This window comes from Bufo gargarizans, chromosome 7 (assembly GCF_014858855.1).
Source record: "Bufo gargarizans isolate SCDJY-AF-19 chromosome 7, ASM1485885v1, whole genome shotgun sequence".
Classification (NCBI taxonomy): Eukaryota; Metazoa; Chordata; class Amphibia; order Anura; family Bufonidae; genus Bufo; species Bufo gargarizans.
Window position 1 is genome coordinate 2,414,301 of NC_058086.1, and position 12,493 is coordinate 2,426,793.

The window sequence follows — 12,493 nt, forward strand, 5'->3', positions numbered from 1 at the left end:
CTTCTGCCTGGACATACCATAGCGCACTTGAGGTTCATTGTCATAATTTACGCATCTTGTGCTGAGAACTATAGAGGCTCTGGGGCGAAATAATAAATTATACCCCCGAGAAGTGACCCCATTTTGGAAACTACAACCCTCAATGTATTTATTGAGAAGTGGAGTGAGAATTTGAATCCCACACATAGTACAAAGTGAAAATTGTAAGTCCTCCACAGATATCACATTTCAGTGCCCAGCGTGTACCACCGTTCCCTTTAAAATGTTATACAGGTTCTACTGGGTACGGAAATGCCATAAATGTGGATGTACACTGCAGGGTTCAGAAGAGAAAGAACGCCAATTGGCTTTTGCAGTGCAGATTTTGATGGATTTGTTTACTGGCGCCATGTTGCTATTAAACAATCTCCGGGATACTAGTACAGCCATTTTCTGTGCACCATACCTTCTTTTAGTTTTGTGTGTGAGAGCTTTTATTTTTTGGGATGAGTTATCATCATCATTGGTTCTATTTGACCACTTTTTATTTAGCTTTTTGGGAAGCAGGATAAACAAAAGAGTGATTCTGTCACAGCTATTTATGATTTTATTATTGCAGTGAACAACGTGTGGAAAAAAATGATATATTTATTCTGCTGGTGGCAGCAGTGCTTCTAAGGGCATTGAGAATGCTAGTCCTAAGGCGTTAAGTATCGGCCAGTTAAGACACGCATTCTCATCCTAGGTCGGGAACATGTTACATGGAGCTCCTTCTATGGTCAATTTGTAGATCAAGAGCATAAACAATTTCATAAGAAATATTAGACATTTTCCATCAAGAGGAATTAAGGTTCAGTTTTTATTAAAGTAATCTACAAGTGCATCTACAAGTTCCTGCTTTTTCCCTCCCTTCAACCCATAATTACGACATGACTCCTTCAACACCGGCACAGTTAGTTTTCCCAGTGTTCCATTCTTCACGTAGGCTCTAAGCTCTGCTTCAGAAATGGATGTTTCTGTCTTGGCCTTCTTTCCAGCTTGGCTATTACCATCACCTACAAAAAGATAAACAGTTTATCTATGACCTGGGTATGGGCTTTACCAGAAAAATTGTTAGCCAACATAAAAATAGATACTGGTAAAACGGAGTAAAAAAAATAATTCATTTTTATTTAGTAAAAAAATACAAAATTTACCGAAAATGAGCAAATTTTTAAGTTTCAATTTCTCTACTTCTATAATACATAGTAATACCTCCAAAAATAGTTTTCATGTTTGGATCATTTTGGGAATGACATTTTATTTTTTGGGGATGTTACAAGACTTTAGAAGCAAATCAAGTCTGAAGTCACTTTGTGAGGCTTACATAATAGAAACCACCCAAAAACGACCCAATTCTAGAAACTATACCCCTTAAGGGATTCAAAACTGATATTACAAACGTCGTTAGCCCTTTAGGTGTTCCACAAGAGGTATTGGTGAATGGAGATGAAATTTAAGAATTTCATTTTTTTGGCTAATTTTCTATTTTGATCAATTTTTTCCAGTAACAAAGCAAGGGTTAACAGTCAAACAAAACTCAATATTTATTGCCCTGATTCTGTAGTTTGCAGAAACACCCCATATGTGGCCGTAAACTACTGTACGGCACACGGTAGGGCGTAGAGGGAAAGGTGCGCCGTGTGGTTTTTGGAAGGCAGATTTTGCTGGACTGGTTTATTTACACCATATCCCATTTGAAGCCCCCCTGATGCACCCCAAGAGTAGAAACTTCATAAAAGTGACCCCATTTTGCAGTTCTATTGGGACTATTTTTAGGGTACATATGATTTTTGGTTGCTTTATATTACATTTTTGTGAGGCAAGGTTACCAAAAATAGAAATTTGGAAATTTCTTCTCCATTTGCCATAAACTGTTGAGGAACACCTAAAGGGTTAATTAAGTTTGTAAAATCAGTTTTGAATACATTGAGGGGTGTCGTTTCTTAGATGGGGTCACTTTTATGGAGTTTCTACTCTAGGGGTGCATCAGGGGTTCTTCAAATGGGACATGGTGCCAAAAAAAAGAAAAAAACGGCCATCAAAATCTGCCTTCCAGAAACCATACGGCGTTCCTTTCCTTCTGCGCCCTGCCATTTGGTCATACAGCAGTTTACGGCCACATATGGGGTGTTTCTGTAAACTCCAGAATCAGGGTAATAAATATTAAGTTGTTTGGCTGTTAAACCTTGCGTTGATACTGGAAAAAACTGTTTAAAATTGAAAATTTGCCAAAAAATAGCTGTATTGGCACAGTTTCTATTTTATTTTTTTGACCGTGTTCATCTGAGGGGTTAGGTCATGGGGTATTTTTATAGAGCAGATTCTTACGGACGCGGCTTTACCTAATATGTCTACTTTTTTTTATTTTAGTTAAATAATATTTTTAGTTAAATAATATTTTTGGCAAAAAATTTTTTGGGGGGGGGTTTTAGTCTCTCAAGTCTGAGAACCATAGTTTTTTTTTCCGATTGCCAGTGTCTAAATTGGGGAAGGGGAATATAAATTTAGTACTCCATGGAAGTGTGGTACTCCCTGAAGCAACCAATAATGCAGAGGCCCGGATGATCAGGGCATGTGTCATACTGAGTGGTGGTGTCCTTCCGTATCCTCCTCCTGTGACACACTCTGCACCTTTTTTGGGTTCGTCCCTTCTTTCCAGTATGGAGAGCACACCTGGAGAGTGTTGGCCAGGGACGATCCGGGCGCCTCCAGTTCCCGAGGTACTCCGGCCTGCTCTTTTCCGGTCAGAAAAGATCAGGTCCTTGAGGACTGCCTCATGATAGAACTTCCCTGTGTTGCCAGCGCTCCGGGACAGCACAAAAGAGTTGTATAAGGCAACCTGTACCAAGTAGACCGCAACTTTTCTGTAGCATGCCCGAGTTTTGCGCATGGCATTATATGGCTTGAGGACTTGATCAGAGAGATCAACTCCTCCCATATACCGATTGTAGTCGACGATACAATCGGGCTTGAGGACCGTTGCCACGGTCCCTCACACAGGTACAGGGCAGATGCCGTTACCGTGAATTGTGGACAGTACAAGGACATCCCTCTTGTTCTTATATCTGACCAGCAATAGGTTTCCACTGGTAAGGGCACGGGTCTAACCCCTGGGGATAGGTACCTGGAGGGGGTGGGGAGAGTGGCCGCTCTGATTTTTCTGCACGGTTTCACAAGTGGCCGTGGATCTGGTGGCGGGGGACTGGAACAAGGGGATACTAGTATACAAGTTATCCACGTACAGGTGGTAACCCTTATCTAGCAGTGGGTGCATAAGGTCCAACACAAGTTTCCCGCTAACACCCAGAGTGGGGGGACATTCTGGGGGTTCAATACGGGAATCTCACCCCTCGTACACACGAAACTTGTAAGTGTACCCACAGGTACTCTCACAAAGTTTGTACAGCTTCACGCCATACCTTGCCCGCTTAGAGGGAACATACTGTCGGAAAATGAGTCTCCCCTTGAAAGCAATAAGAGACTCATCAACCACAATCTCCCTTCCAGGTACATAGGCCTCCAAAAATTTGGCTCCAAAGTGATCGATGACCGGCCTGATTTTGTATAGGCGGTCATGCTTCATGTCCTATTATTGTCCACATTATGGGCAAGGATAGGACTGTTCTATTAGGGGCCGGCTAATACGTGAAATGTGGAATGCACACAGTATCCCTGTTTTGCGGACTGCAAAACATCCAACGGTCGTGTACATGAGCCCTTAGTAAGTAATGCCATATCCTATCTATATACAATCACTTGCCTTGGCTGGAATAGTCCATAAATCGATTTCTGTCCATTGTTAAAAAAAATATTAATTGCTATCAATTATCTGCCAGAAAGAATGTTAAAAGGATAAAGAATATTTATTATATCAAACAAGATTTAAAACACATGGGCAATATGCCCTGTACTAATGTGAAACAGGCTCTCAAGCAGAGACTTATAACAGAGGTGAACCCATCGGGATAGCGTGAATAGCCCTGTTCCCTGTTCCACCTCCAAACTCTAAGCTCTGCACTAATTCACCCACTGCAGGAGAACTGGTGAACACAATGTGGGAGAATGGCAATCTGGATCGTTGCACAAATGTCACAGCTGCAAACACTCGCCTACCTTGCTCTACGCGTTTCTGTGCCTGTGTGAGGGCACATCATCAGGAGTGAGAGGGATTGCAAACATGCATCAGTGGTGAGTAACACTGGCTAGCAAAGCCTCCAGCACTCATATGAGCATGCACAGACACAGAAATACATTGAGCATAATAGTCAGGAGCATTCCTATAGTGACAGGGACTCTGTTTATCGCTGTGACATTTAAGCAGCAATCCTGGTTTCCAGTCGTCCACATTTGGGGGGGATTAGTGTGGCAGTGCTCCAGACTAAAAAAAATACCTGGTAGCCATTGGCTCCTGAACTGAAAAATTTAGGAGCCAAATCTAATTTTTAGTCGCCAAATCGAAACCGAATCAAAATTTTGGTATCGTGACAACGCTACTCTGATCAGATCGGCATAGGGTTGTTTTGATCCCAAAATTTTGATTCGCTTTCGTCACCATAAAGTATTGCGATACTCAATACCGCGAAAAAAAAAAAAAAAAGCCGCGTGCATTTTGCATATTATGAAATGTTCGGCCCATAATAGAGCAGTCCTATCCTATTTTTGGGGTGACAAGGTGACTAAAAAATGGCGAATGCTCACCGCATAGGAGATATTTTTTAATAATTTAATAGTTTGGACAGCACTGTGTAATATGTTTATTTATTCTTTATATATTTTATATGTAAAATTGGGAAAGGGGGGATTTAAACTTAATATTTTAGGGTACTTTCACACTAGTGTTTTTCTTTTCCGGCATAGAGTTCCGTCCTAGGGGCTCTATACCAGAAAAGAACTGATCAGGCATATCCCGGTGCATTCTTAATGGAGAGTAATCCGTTCAGGATGCATCAGGATGTCTTCAGTTCAGTCATTTTGACTGATCAGGCAAAAGAGAAAACTGCAGCATGCTACGATTATATCTCCGGTGAAAAAAAACTGAATATTTGCCTGAATGCCGGATCCAGCATTTTTTCCCATAGGAATGTATCAGTGCCGGATCTGGCATTCAAAATACCGGAATGCACCCGCACTAAATCCGGACCCATTCACTTCTATGGGGCTGTGCACATGAGCAGTGATTTTCACACATCACTGAAAATCGCAGCATGTTCTATGTTGTGCGTTTTTCACGCAACGCAGGCCCCATAGAAGCTAATGGGGCTGCGTGAAAATCGCAAGCAAGTGCGGATGCGGTGCGATTTTCACTCATGGTTGCTAGGATGAAAGTCTATTTACTGTATTATTTTCCCTTATAACATGGTTCTAAGGGAAAATAATAGCATTCTTTAATACAGAATGCTTAGTAGAAGGTCAATATAATAAACATTGGTGGCGCAGTGCGCCCCCCCATCACCCCAGTATGATAAACATTGGTGGCGCAGTGTGCGCCCCCCAATATAATAAACATTGGTGGCGTAGTGCGCCCCCCCCCACACCCCAGTTTGATAAACATTGGTGGCGCAGTGCGCCCCCCCCCAATATAAGAAACATTGGTGGCGCAGTGCGCACCCCCCCCCCCGACACCCCAGTATAATAAACATTGGTGGCGCAGTGTGCCCCCCTCAATATAATAAACATTGGTGGCGCAGTGCGCACCCCCCCCCCCCAGTATAATAAACATTGGTGGTGCAGTGTGCCCCCCCCCTCAATATAATAAACATTGGTGGCGCAGTCGGCAGTGCCAATGAGGGTTAAAAAAATAAAATAAAAATTAACTCACCTCCTCCAATTGATCGTCTCCTGTTCTTTCTTCATGACCTGTCAAAGGACCTGTGGTGACATCACTGTGCTCATCACATGATACATCACCATGGTAATGGACCATGTGATGAGCTCAGTGACATCACCACAGGTCCTGAAGCAAGAACAGGAGACCGGCAGCTACTCGATCAACTGGAGGAGGTGAGTTAATTTTTTTAAATTCTTCTTTAACCCTCATTGGCACTTCCCACTGTGCCACCAATGTTTCTTATACTGTGGTGTTGGGGGGGGGGGGGGGGGGCACACTGTGCCACCAATGTTTCTTATACTGGGGTGTTGGGGGGGGGGGGGCACACTGTGCCACCAATGTTTCTGATACTGGGGTGTTGGGGGGGGGGCACTGTACAGGGAGTCTAAGAAAGAATCGAATGTGTCACTAACTAAGTCGGATCTTTAGTTCTTTTCACCTGTGACTCATTCGATTCTTTCTCCCTGTACTTGTGTCAGTGACTCAGAGCTGCTAGTGCTCGCCTTGCCTCAGCTCTGATTGGTTGGTGGGCGGGGAGGGGAGGGGCTGGCAGAAGCAGCCTCCACTCTAGGATCAGATTACACTCCTCCCAGCTGCCAGCGTCTCTGTGTGCTGTGACCGAGCTGACTGAGAAGAACATCGGCGGCGGCGGGGCAGAGAACTATCAGCTCCTGTGCCAGCTGCTGTTCTACTGCAGAGCTGCCGCGGAGGGTCTAGTCGCAAATGGCGACAAGACTAAAAAGTCTTGTGGCCATTTGTAAATTCTAAGTCGCATTGGCGACCATTTTGGTCGCCATCTGGAGCCCTGGGTGGAGCTTTGTGTTTGTAGGTGGAACAGGATTATTTGCTCTATCCCAATGGATCTGCCTCCATTATGAGAGCCTGTTTCACGTTAGTACGGGGCATGCAGCCTATGTGGTTTAAATCTTGTTTGTTGCTACAAACATTCTTTGGTTTACCTTTAACGTTCTTTCAGGCAGTTAAGCGCTATCTGATTATTTGCTGTGTTAACCCGAAATGTGATATCAATCAACCATTAAACCATGCGTGTGGATTATCTTACCTTGCTTCCGTTTCACAGCTTTGCTTTCTGGGTTATACCCAGGAGGATAAACTAGTTCTTTAAATTCTTCAGTCAGAGAGCCTAATCGATTATCCATCATATCTGTTTTTGGTACTAGAATGGAAAAAACAAGTAAAGGCGTCATCAATGTCATATTATAAATACAACCGCCAATTCACCACTGTTCATTTGAAGTCATCTTAAAAAAAGAATCACATAAAAGTGCACAAAACATAAAAGGGCAGGTCCCTGCTTCACAAAGTTACCAAGATTTTATCATGGGAACATTCGAGCTTCCATGTGCAAAATGCAAAACAGAGGCCGCTCTCGGCGTGATTACGGCTAGGGCTAAACGGCGACGGCTGTAACGGCCAGGATTGCTGAGTAGTGGCGATCCAACATGGCTGGATTTCTTGCGATTAATTTCTATGGCATCAATGCTACTCCGTGCCCCTGCCCGCGACACCAGTGTAACCACGTAGCCCTAGCCTGACAGACCATGTAAAATTAGTGTTCTTCTGAATGAGTAATAAGTCTGAAGGCTCAGCGAGGACTTGTCCACTTCACATTCACTGTTGCTCAGCTGTGTATGTGAAGTCACATAACAGACCTGTCTGTATATAAAGGAAGCTTCTATATGTTTACTAAGTAAGCTGGACAAGATCAGAGCTCTGAATGAATATTTACAAGCATGAAAGAGGTCCCCACTCAGGACCCCTCCAAAAGTCTAGGTTATATAAAAGAAGTAAATGCAAAAACACAAATGCAATCGCACTCTGCAAACCAGCACTCTGCCCTGCCTTTATGCTGGATGTTGAATAAGGCATTGGTGTACATCTTGGCCAAAGCGCAATAAGCCATTTGGCCAAAATGTACACTAATGCCTTACATTCAGCATAAATGCAGGGCAGAGTGCTGGTTTGCAGAGTGCAATTGCATTTGTGTTTTTGAGTTTGTATCTGTATTTCGCCATAGCAATGTGCACCTCTGCCCTGCCGTGCACCAGATGCTGAAGAGTAAGCCAGCTATAGGCTGGAATATACTTCAGCTGTAACTTTCGGCACTCTCTGGCAAAAGTTATAGTAAATGCGGCGTGCGGTGCGAAGCCCCTTCCAATGAGCATCACCCCTTTTCTAGACAATTCAGAAAAGTGCTGAGAAGCTTAAAAAGTCACAAATTATGGTGCACATATGCCATAATTTGGTACTTATTTACGCTACTATGGTGGTGTAAATGCCCCTGATGAAATCAAAGATATTCATATAAATATACGGTAGTTTCTAGAAAGCAAGCGCCAGTAATGGTTTTGTATAATCCACGAAACAAATATTGCAGCACACAAAATCACATTTGTGGGTAGAATGGTGCAAAGCAGCCAGTGTACAGGTTACTCACAAATCCTTAGGTCGAGTCCAGACACAGCAGATAAACTTTACTGCAGATTTTGCTGAAATGTGAACTTCGGTGTGGATTTCACCCCAAGCATTGTGAAATCCACAGGTTCATACAACATAATGAGCATGCTGCAGTTAGAAATCCCCAGCACTCATGTTTCTGTGTAGGGTATATGTATTCTACCACAAGATGCCACACATTTGTGGTGCCAAATCCATACTGAAAATTCTGCCAGGTACGTCTCATTTTAACCCTTTGAGGACATGGCGATTTTCAGTTTGTTTGGATTTTATTTTTTCGTTTTATACTCCCTTCCTTCCCTGAGCCATAACTGTATTTTCTGTTCACATAGCCATATAAGGGCTTGTTTTTTGAAGGACAAATGTCACCATTTAATATTGCATACAATGTTGTGAAAAGCTGGGGGGGAAAAATTCAAAATGGAGTGGAATTGGGAAAGAAACACAATTATGCCAAAGTTTTGAGTTTAGTTTTTACATCATTCACTATGTGGTAATACTGACCAGTTCCCTTCATTCTCCGGGTCAGCAATACCACATTTATATAATTTTTCAAGTGTTTTAATACTTAAAAAAAACTATAAAAACTTTGCGTTGCCATATTCTGACCACCATTACATCTACAAGGCAGTGTGAACTTTTATTTTTATTTTTTATAAGGTGATCAGTAGTATTTATTGATACCATTTTTAAGTGTGTGACTTTTTGATAACTTTTTATAATTTTTTTGGGCAGGTGATGCACTGAAAAAAAAACAATGGCTGCAAGTCAGCTATTTAGATATTTTTTTTTGTTATGGTGTTCACCATACAGGATAAATACATTTATATTTTAATAGTTTGGGACTTGTGGCACCTGTTCAGCAACAAGCGCAACATTTTCCATTTTTTTCGTTTTATTTTACTTCCAGCCCTCCCAAAGCCATAACTATTTTTTCATTCACATAGCCGTATGAGTGCCTGCTTTTTGTGGGAGAAGATGCACTTTGTAATGGCACCATATACACTCACCTAAAGAATCATTAGGAACACCATACTAATACGGTGTTGGACCCCCTTTGCCTTCAGAACTGCCTTAATTCTATGTGGCATTGATTCAACAAGGTGCTAATAGCATTCTTTAGAAATGTTGGCCCATATTGATTGAGGGATGCACATCCAGGGCACGAAGCTCCCGTTCCACCACATCCCAAAGATGCTCTATTGGGTTAAGATCTGGTGACTGTGGGGGCCATTTTAATACAGTGAACTCATTGTCATGTTCAAGAAACCAATTTGAAATGGTGCATTATCCTGCTGGAAGTAGCCATCAGAGGATGGATACATGGTGGTCATGAAGGGATGGACATGGTCAGAAACAATGCTCAGGTAGCCCGTGCCATTTAAACGATGGCCAATTGGCACTAAGGGGCCTAAAGTGTGCCCAGAAAACATCCCCCACACCATTACACCACCACCACCAGCCTGCACAGTGGTAATAAGGCATGATGGATTCATGTTCTCATTCTGTTTACGCCAAATTCGGACTCTACCATTTGAATGTTTCAACAGAAATCGAGACTCATCAGACCAGGCAACATTTTTCCAGTCTTCAACAGTCCAATTTTGGTGAGCTTGTGCAAATTGTAGTCTCTTTTTCCTATTTGTAGTAGAGATGAGTGGTACCCGGTGGGGTCTTCTGCTGTTGTAGCCCATCCGCCTCAAGGTTGTGTGTGGCTTCACAAATGCTTTGTTGCATACCTCGGTTGTAACAAGTGGCTATTTCAGTCAACGTTGCTCTTCTATCAGCTTGAATCAGTCGGCCTATTCTCCTCTGACCTCTAGCATCAACAAGGCATTTTCGCCCACAGGACTTCCGCATACTGGATGTTTTTCCCTTTTCACACCATTCTTTGTAAACCCTAGAAATGGTTGTGCGTGAAAATCCCAGTAACTGAGCAGATTGTGAAATACTCAGACCGGCCCGTCTGGCACCAACAACCATGCCACGCTCAAAATTGCTTAAATCACCTTTCTTTCCCATTCTGACATTCAGTTTGGAGTTCAGGAGATTGTCTTGACCAGTACCACAACCCTACATGCATTGAAGCAACTGCCATGTGATTGGGTGACTAGATAATCGCATTAATGAGAAATGTAACAGGTGTTCCTAATAATTCTTCAGGTGAGTGTATAGTTGCATAACATTTTGTGGGAAGCAGGAGGAAAAAACATTCCAAATAGGGCGAATAAAAAAAACACCATTCTTGAAAAGCCTCCTTAATCCTAGCCCGAGCGATATGTTCTCAGTACTTTATCTTAGAGCCTACCTAAACCAACACATCCACCTGGGTACCCTCCAACGTCCCATTGTCTGGCTTGAGTCGGTGATCTCCCTGCCCCTTACCCCCAAGAAACCAGTATCACAAATTTACAGTAGGCTACGCTCGGCACCAATGTTAGCTAAACCAGCTTTTGTGAAACAATGGGAAACAGACCTTAACATAATTATCCCCTTCGCGTCCCTCCCCAAACTTCTGGGATCTCCCCATAAGACTTCCCGCTGTGTCCGTATCCAGGAGAACGGATACAAGATCCTCACAAGATGGTATCGTACTCCTGATAGGACGGCTCTTTATTCCCCCACTGCTACAAACGTTTGTTGGAGATGCTTAAAGGAAAAGGGTGACTTCCTCCATGTTTGGTGGTCGTGCCCATCCATATCCAAATGGTGGTCCGACGTTTTCTCTTTAGCTAACAACATTTGTGGCACCTCTATTCAACTCTTGCCCCAACTTGCCTTACTATCAATATATTCAGGAACGAATCCTCCACATCTCCCGTTCGTTTTCTCCCAATTGTTATTGGCTGCCCGCCTCATACTTCCTTGTTACTGGCTGCAAACCCAGATTCCCTCCACGGAAAAGTTGATACTTAAAGTGGATCAACTACATAGGTTTGAAGAAATGTCATCATGGGAAGCACGCACACATACTACATTTCTTAAAAAATGGCTTCCGTGGTCGGTTTATAGATCCCCCAGTAGGGTCACCCCCTTGAGCCCAACATCCCCGACCCTTGGATAAGATTCTTCAAGCCACTGACTCAGTCGTCCTAACTCCTTCATAGAGACCACCATGGTGGCTTTTGCCACCCCCTCTAATTCCAATAAGGACCTCTTACACAAGTCCCCCCACACCACTTGCTCAACATTTAGAGACCAGCTACTCCTCGCCTACGTGGGACACACCCCTACCACCTCCTCTTTTCTGACCTGTCCTTAATCCATAGGCCATCATTTTCACTAACGAAATACTGGTTTATTTGGCTTGCTTTGATTTCCATGCCTAATTGCGCCATATACTTATACGTATTTGAATTTTCTGTATGTACTTTATGGCCTGCGTGCCTGTACCTGTAACCCTATTACTCCTTGTTCTTTATTGAAAAATAAAAAGTTTATACAAAAAACAAACACCATTCCACTGCAGTTTTATAGTTTATAATTTTTTTTACACCATTTTTATTTATTTATATGCAGTAACATTGATGTTACTTTTATTCTCCAGGTCAATACGATTATGGTGATACCCTATATATATATATAGTTTTCCTTTTGTTTTAATAATAATGGAAAAAAAAATTAAAAACTTTGAAAAAAAAAAAAAGATTTTCTTTTCATTGTCATATTCTGACCCCTCTACCTTTTTTGTAGTTCTATTTACAGAGCTGCGAGAAGGCTCATTTTTGCGGGGTGGTCTGTACTTTTCAATTATACCATTTAGGGTTGTGTACGACTTTGATCACTTTTTATTTTTACTTTTTTTCCGTTTTGCCATTTGCGAATCTTTTAAAATATTTTTATAGTATTCGCACGCTCATGAAGTGTCTTTTTTTATTGTTTACATATTTTTATTTACATTTTGGGGAAAAGGAAACAATTAGAATTTTTAAAAACCTTTTTTAATCATCACATTGCTTGTCTCATAGACTCCAATGCATTAGCATTGGAGTCGATGAGAATTTTACTACGCAGGGGCTCAATAGAAACTAATATGCTGTCACACAGGGGCTGTCGCATACATGCTCCGGTTCCCCCAATCCCGACCAGGGGGAGCCGGAGCACACCCAGAAGTGCGCGCTGCTGGGTTTTAGGGAATCCAGATGCTGTGGTCACATTTGACCTGAA

The 12,493-nt window shown here is 42.4% G+C and overlaps 1 protein-coding gene across 2 annotated transcripts in view; it reads right to left on the reverse strand.

Annotated features, from left to right (window-relative positions):
• Positions 1-568: 568 nt before the first annotated feature.
• XRCC6 (X-ray repair cross complementing 6) overlaps positions 569-12,493 on the reverse strand; it is a 94,398-nt gene continuing 82,473 nt past the window's right edge. For both annotated transcript variants that reach the window (XM_044300682.1, XM_044300683.1), the window contains exons 12-13: positions 6,912-7,025; positions 569-1,034 (exon numbers count right to left, since the gene is read on the reverse strand). In XM_044300682.1, coding sequence (XP_044156617.1) covers positions 832-1,034; positions 6,912-7,025 — 317 coding nt within the window. In that variant the 3' untranslated portion in view covers positions 569-831. The remainder of the gene's footprint in view (positions 1,035-6,911; positions 7,026-12,493) is intronic.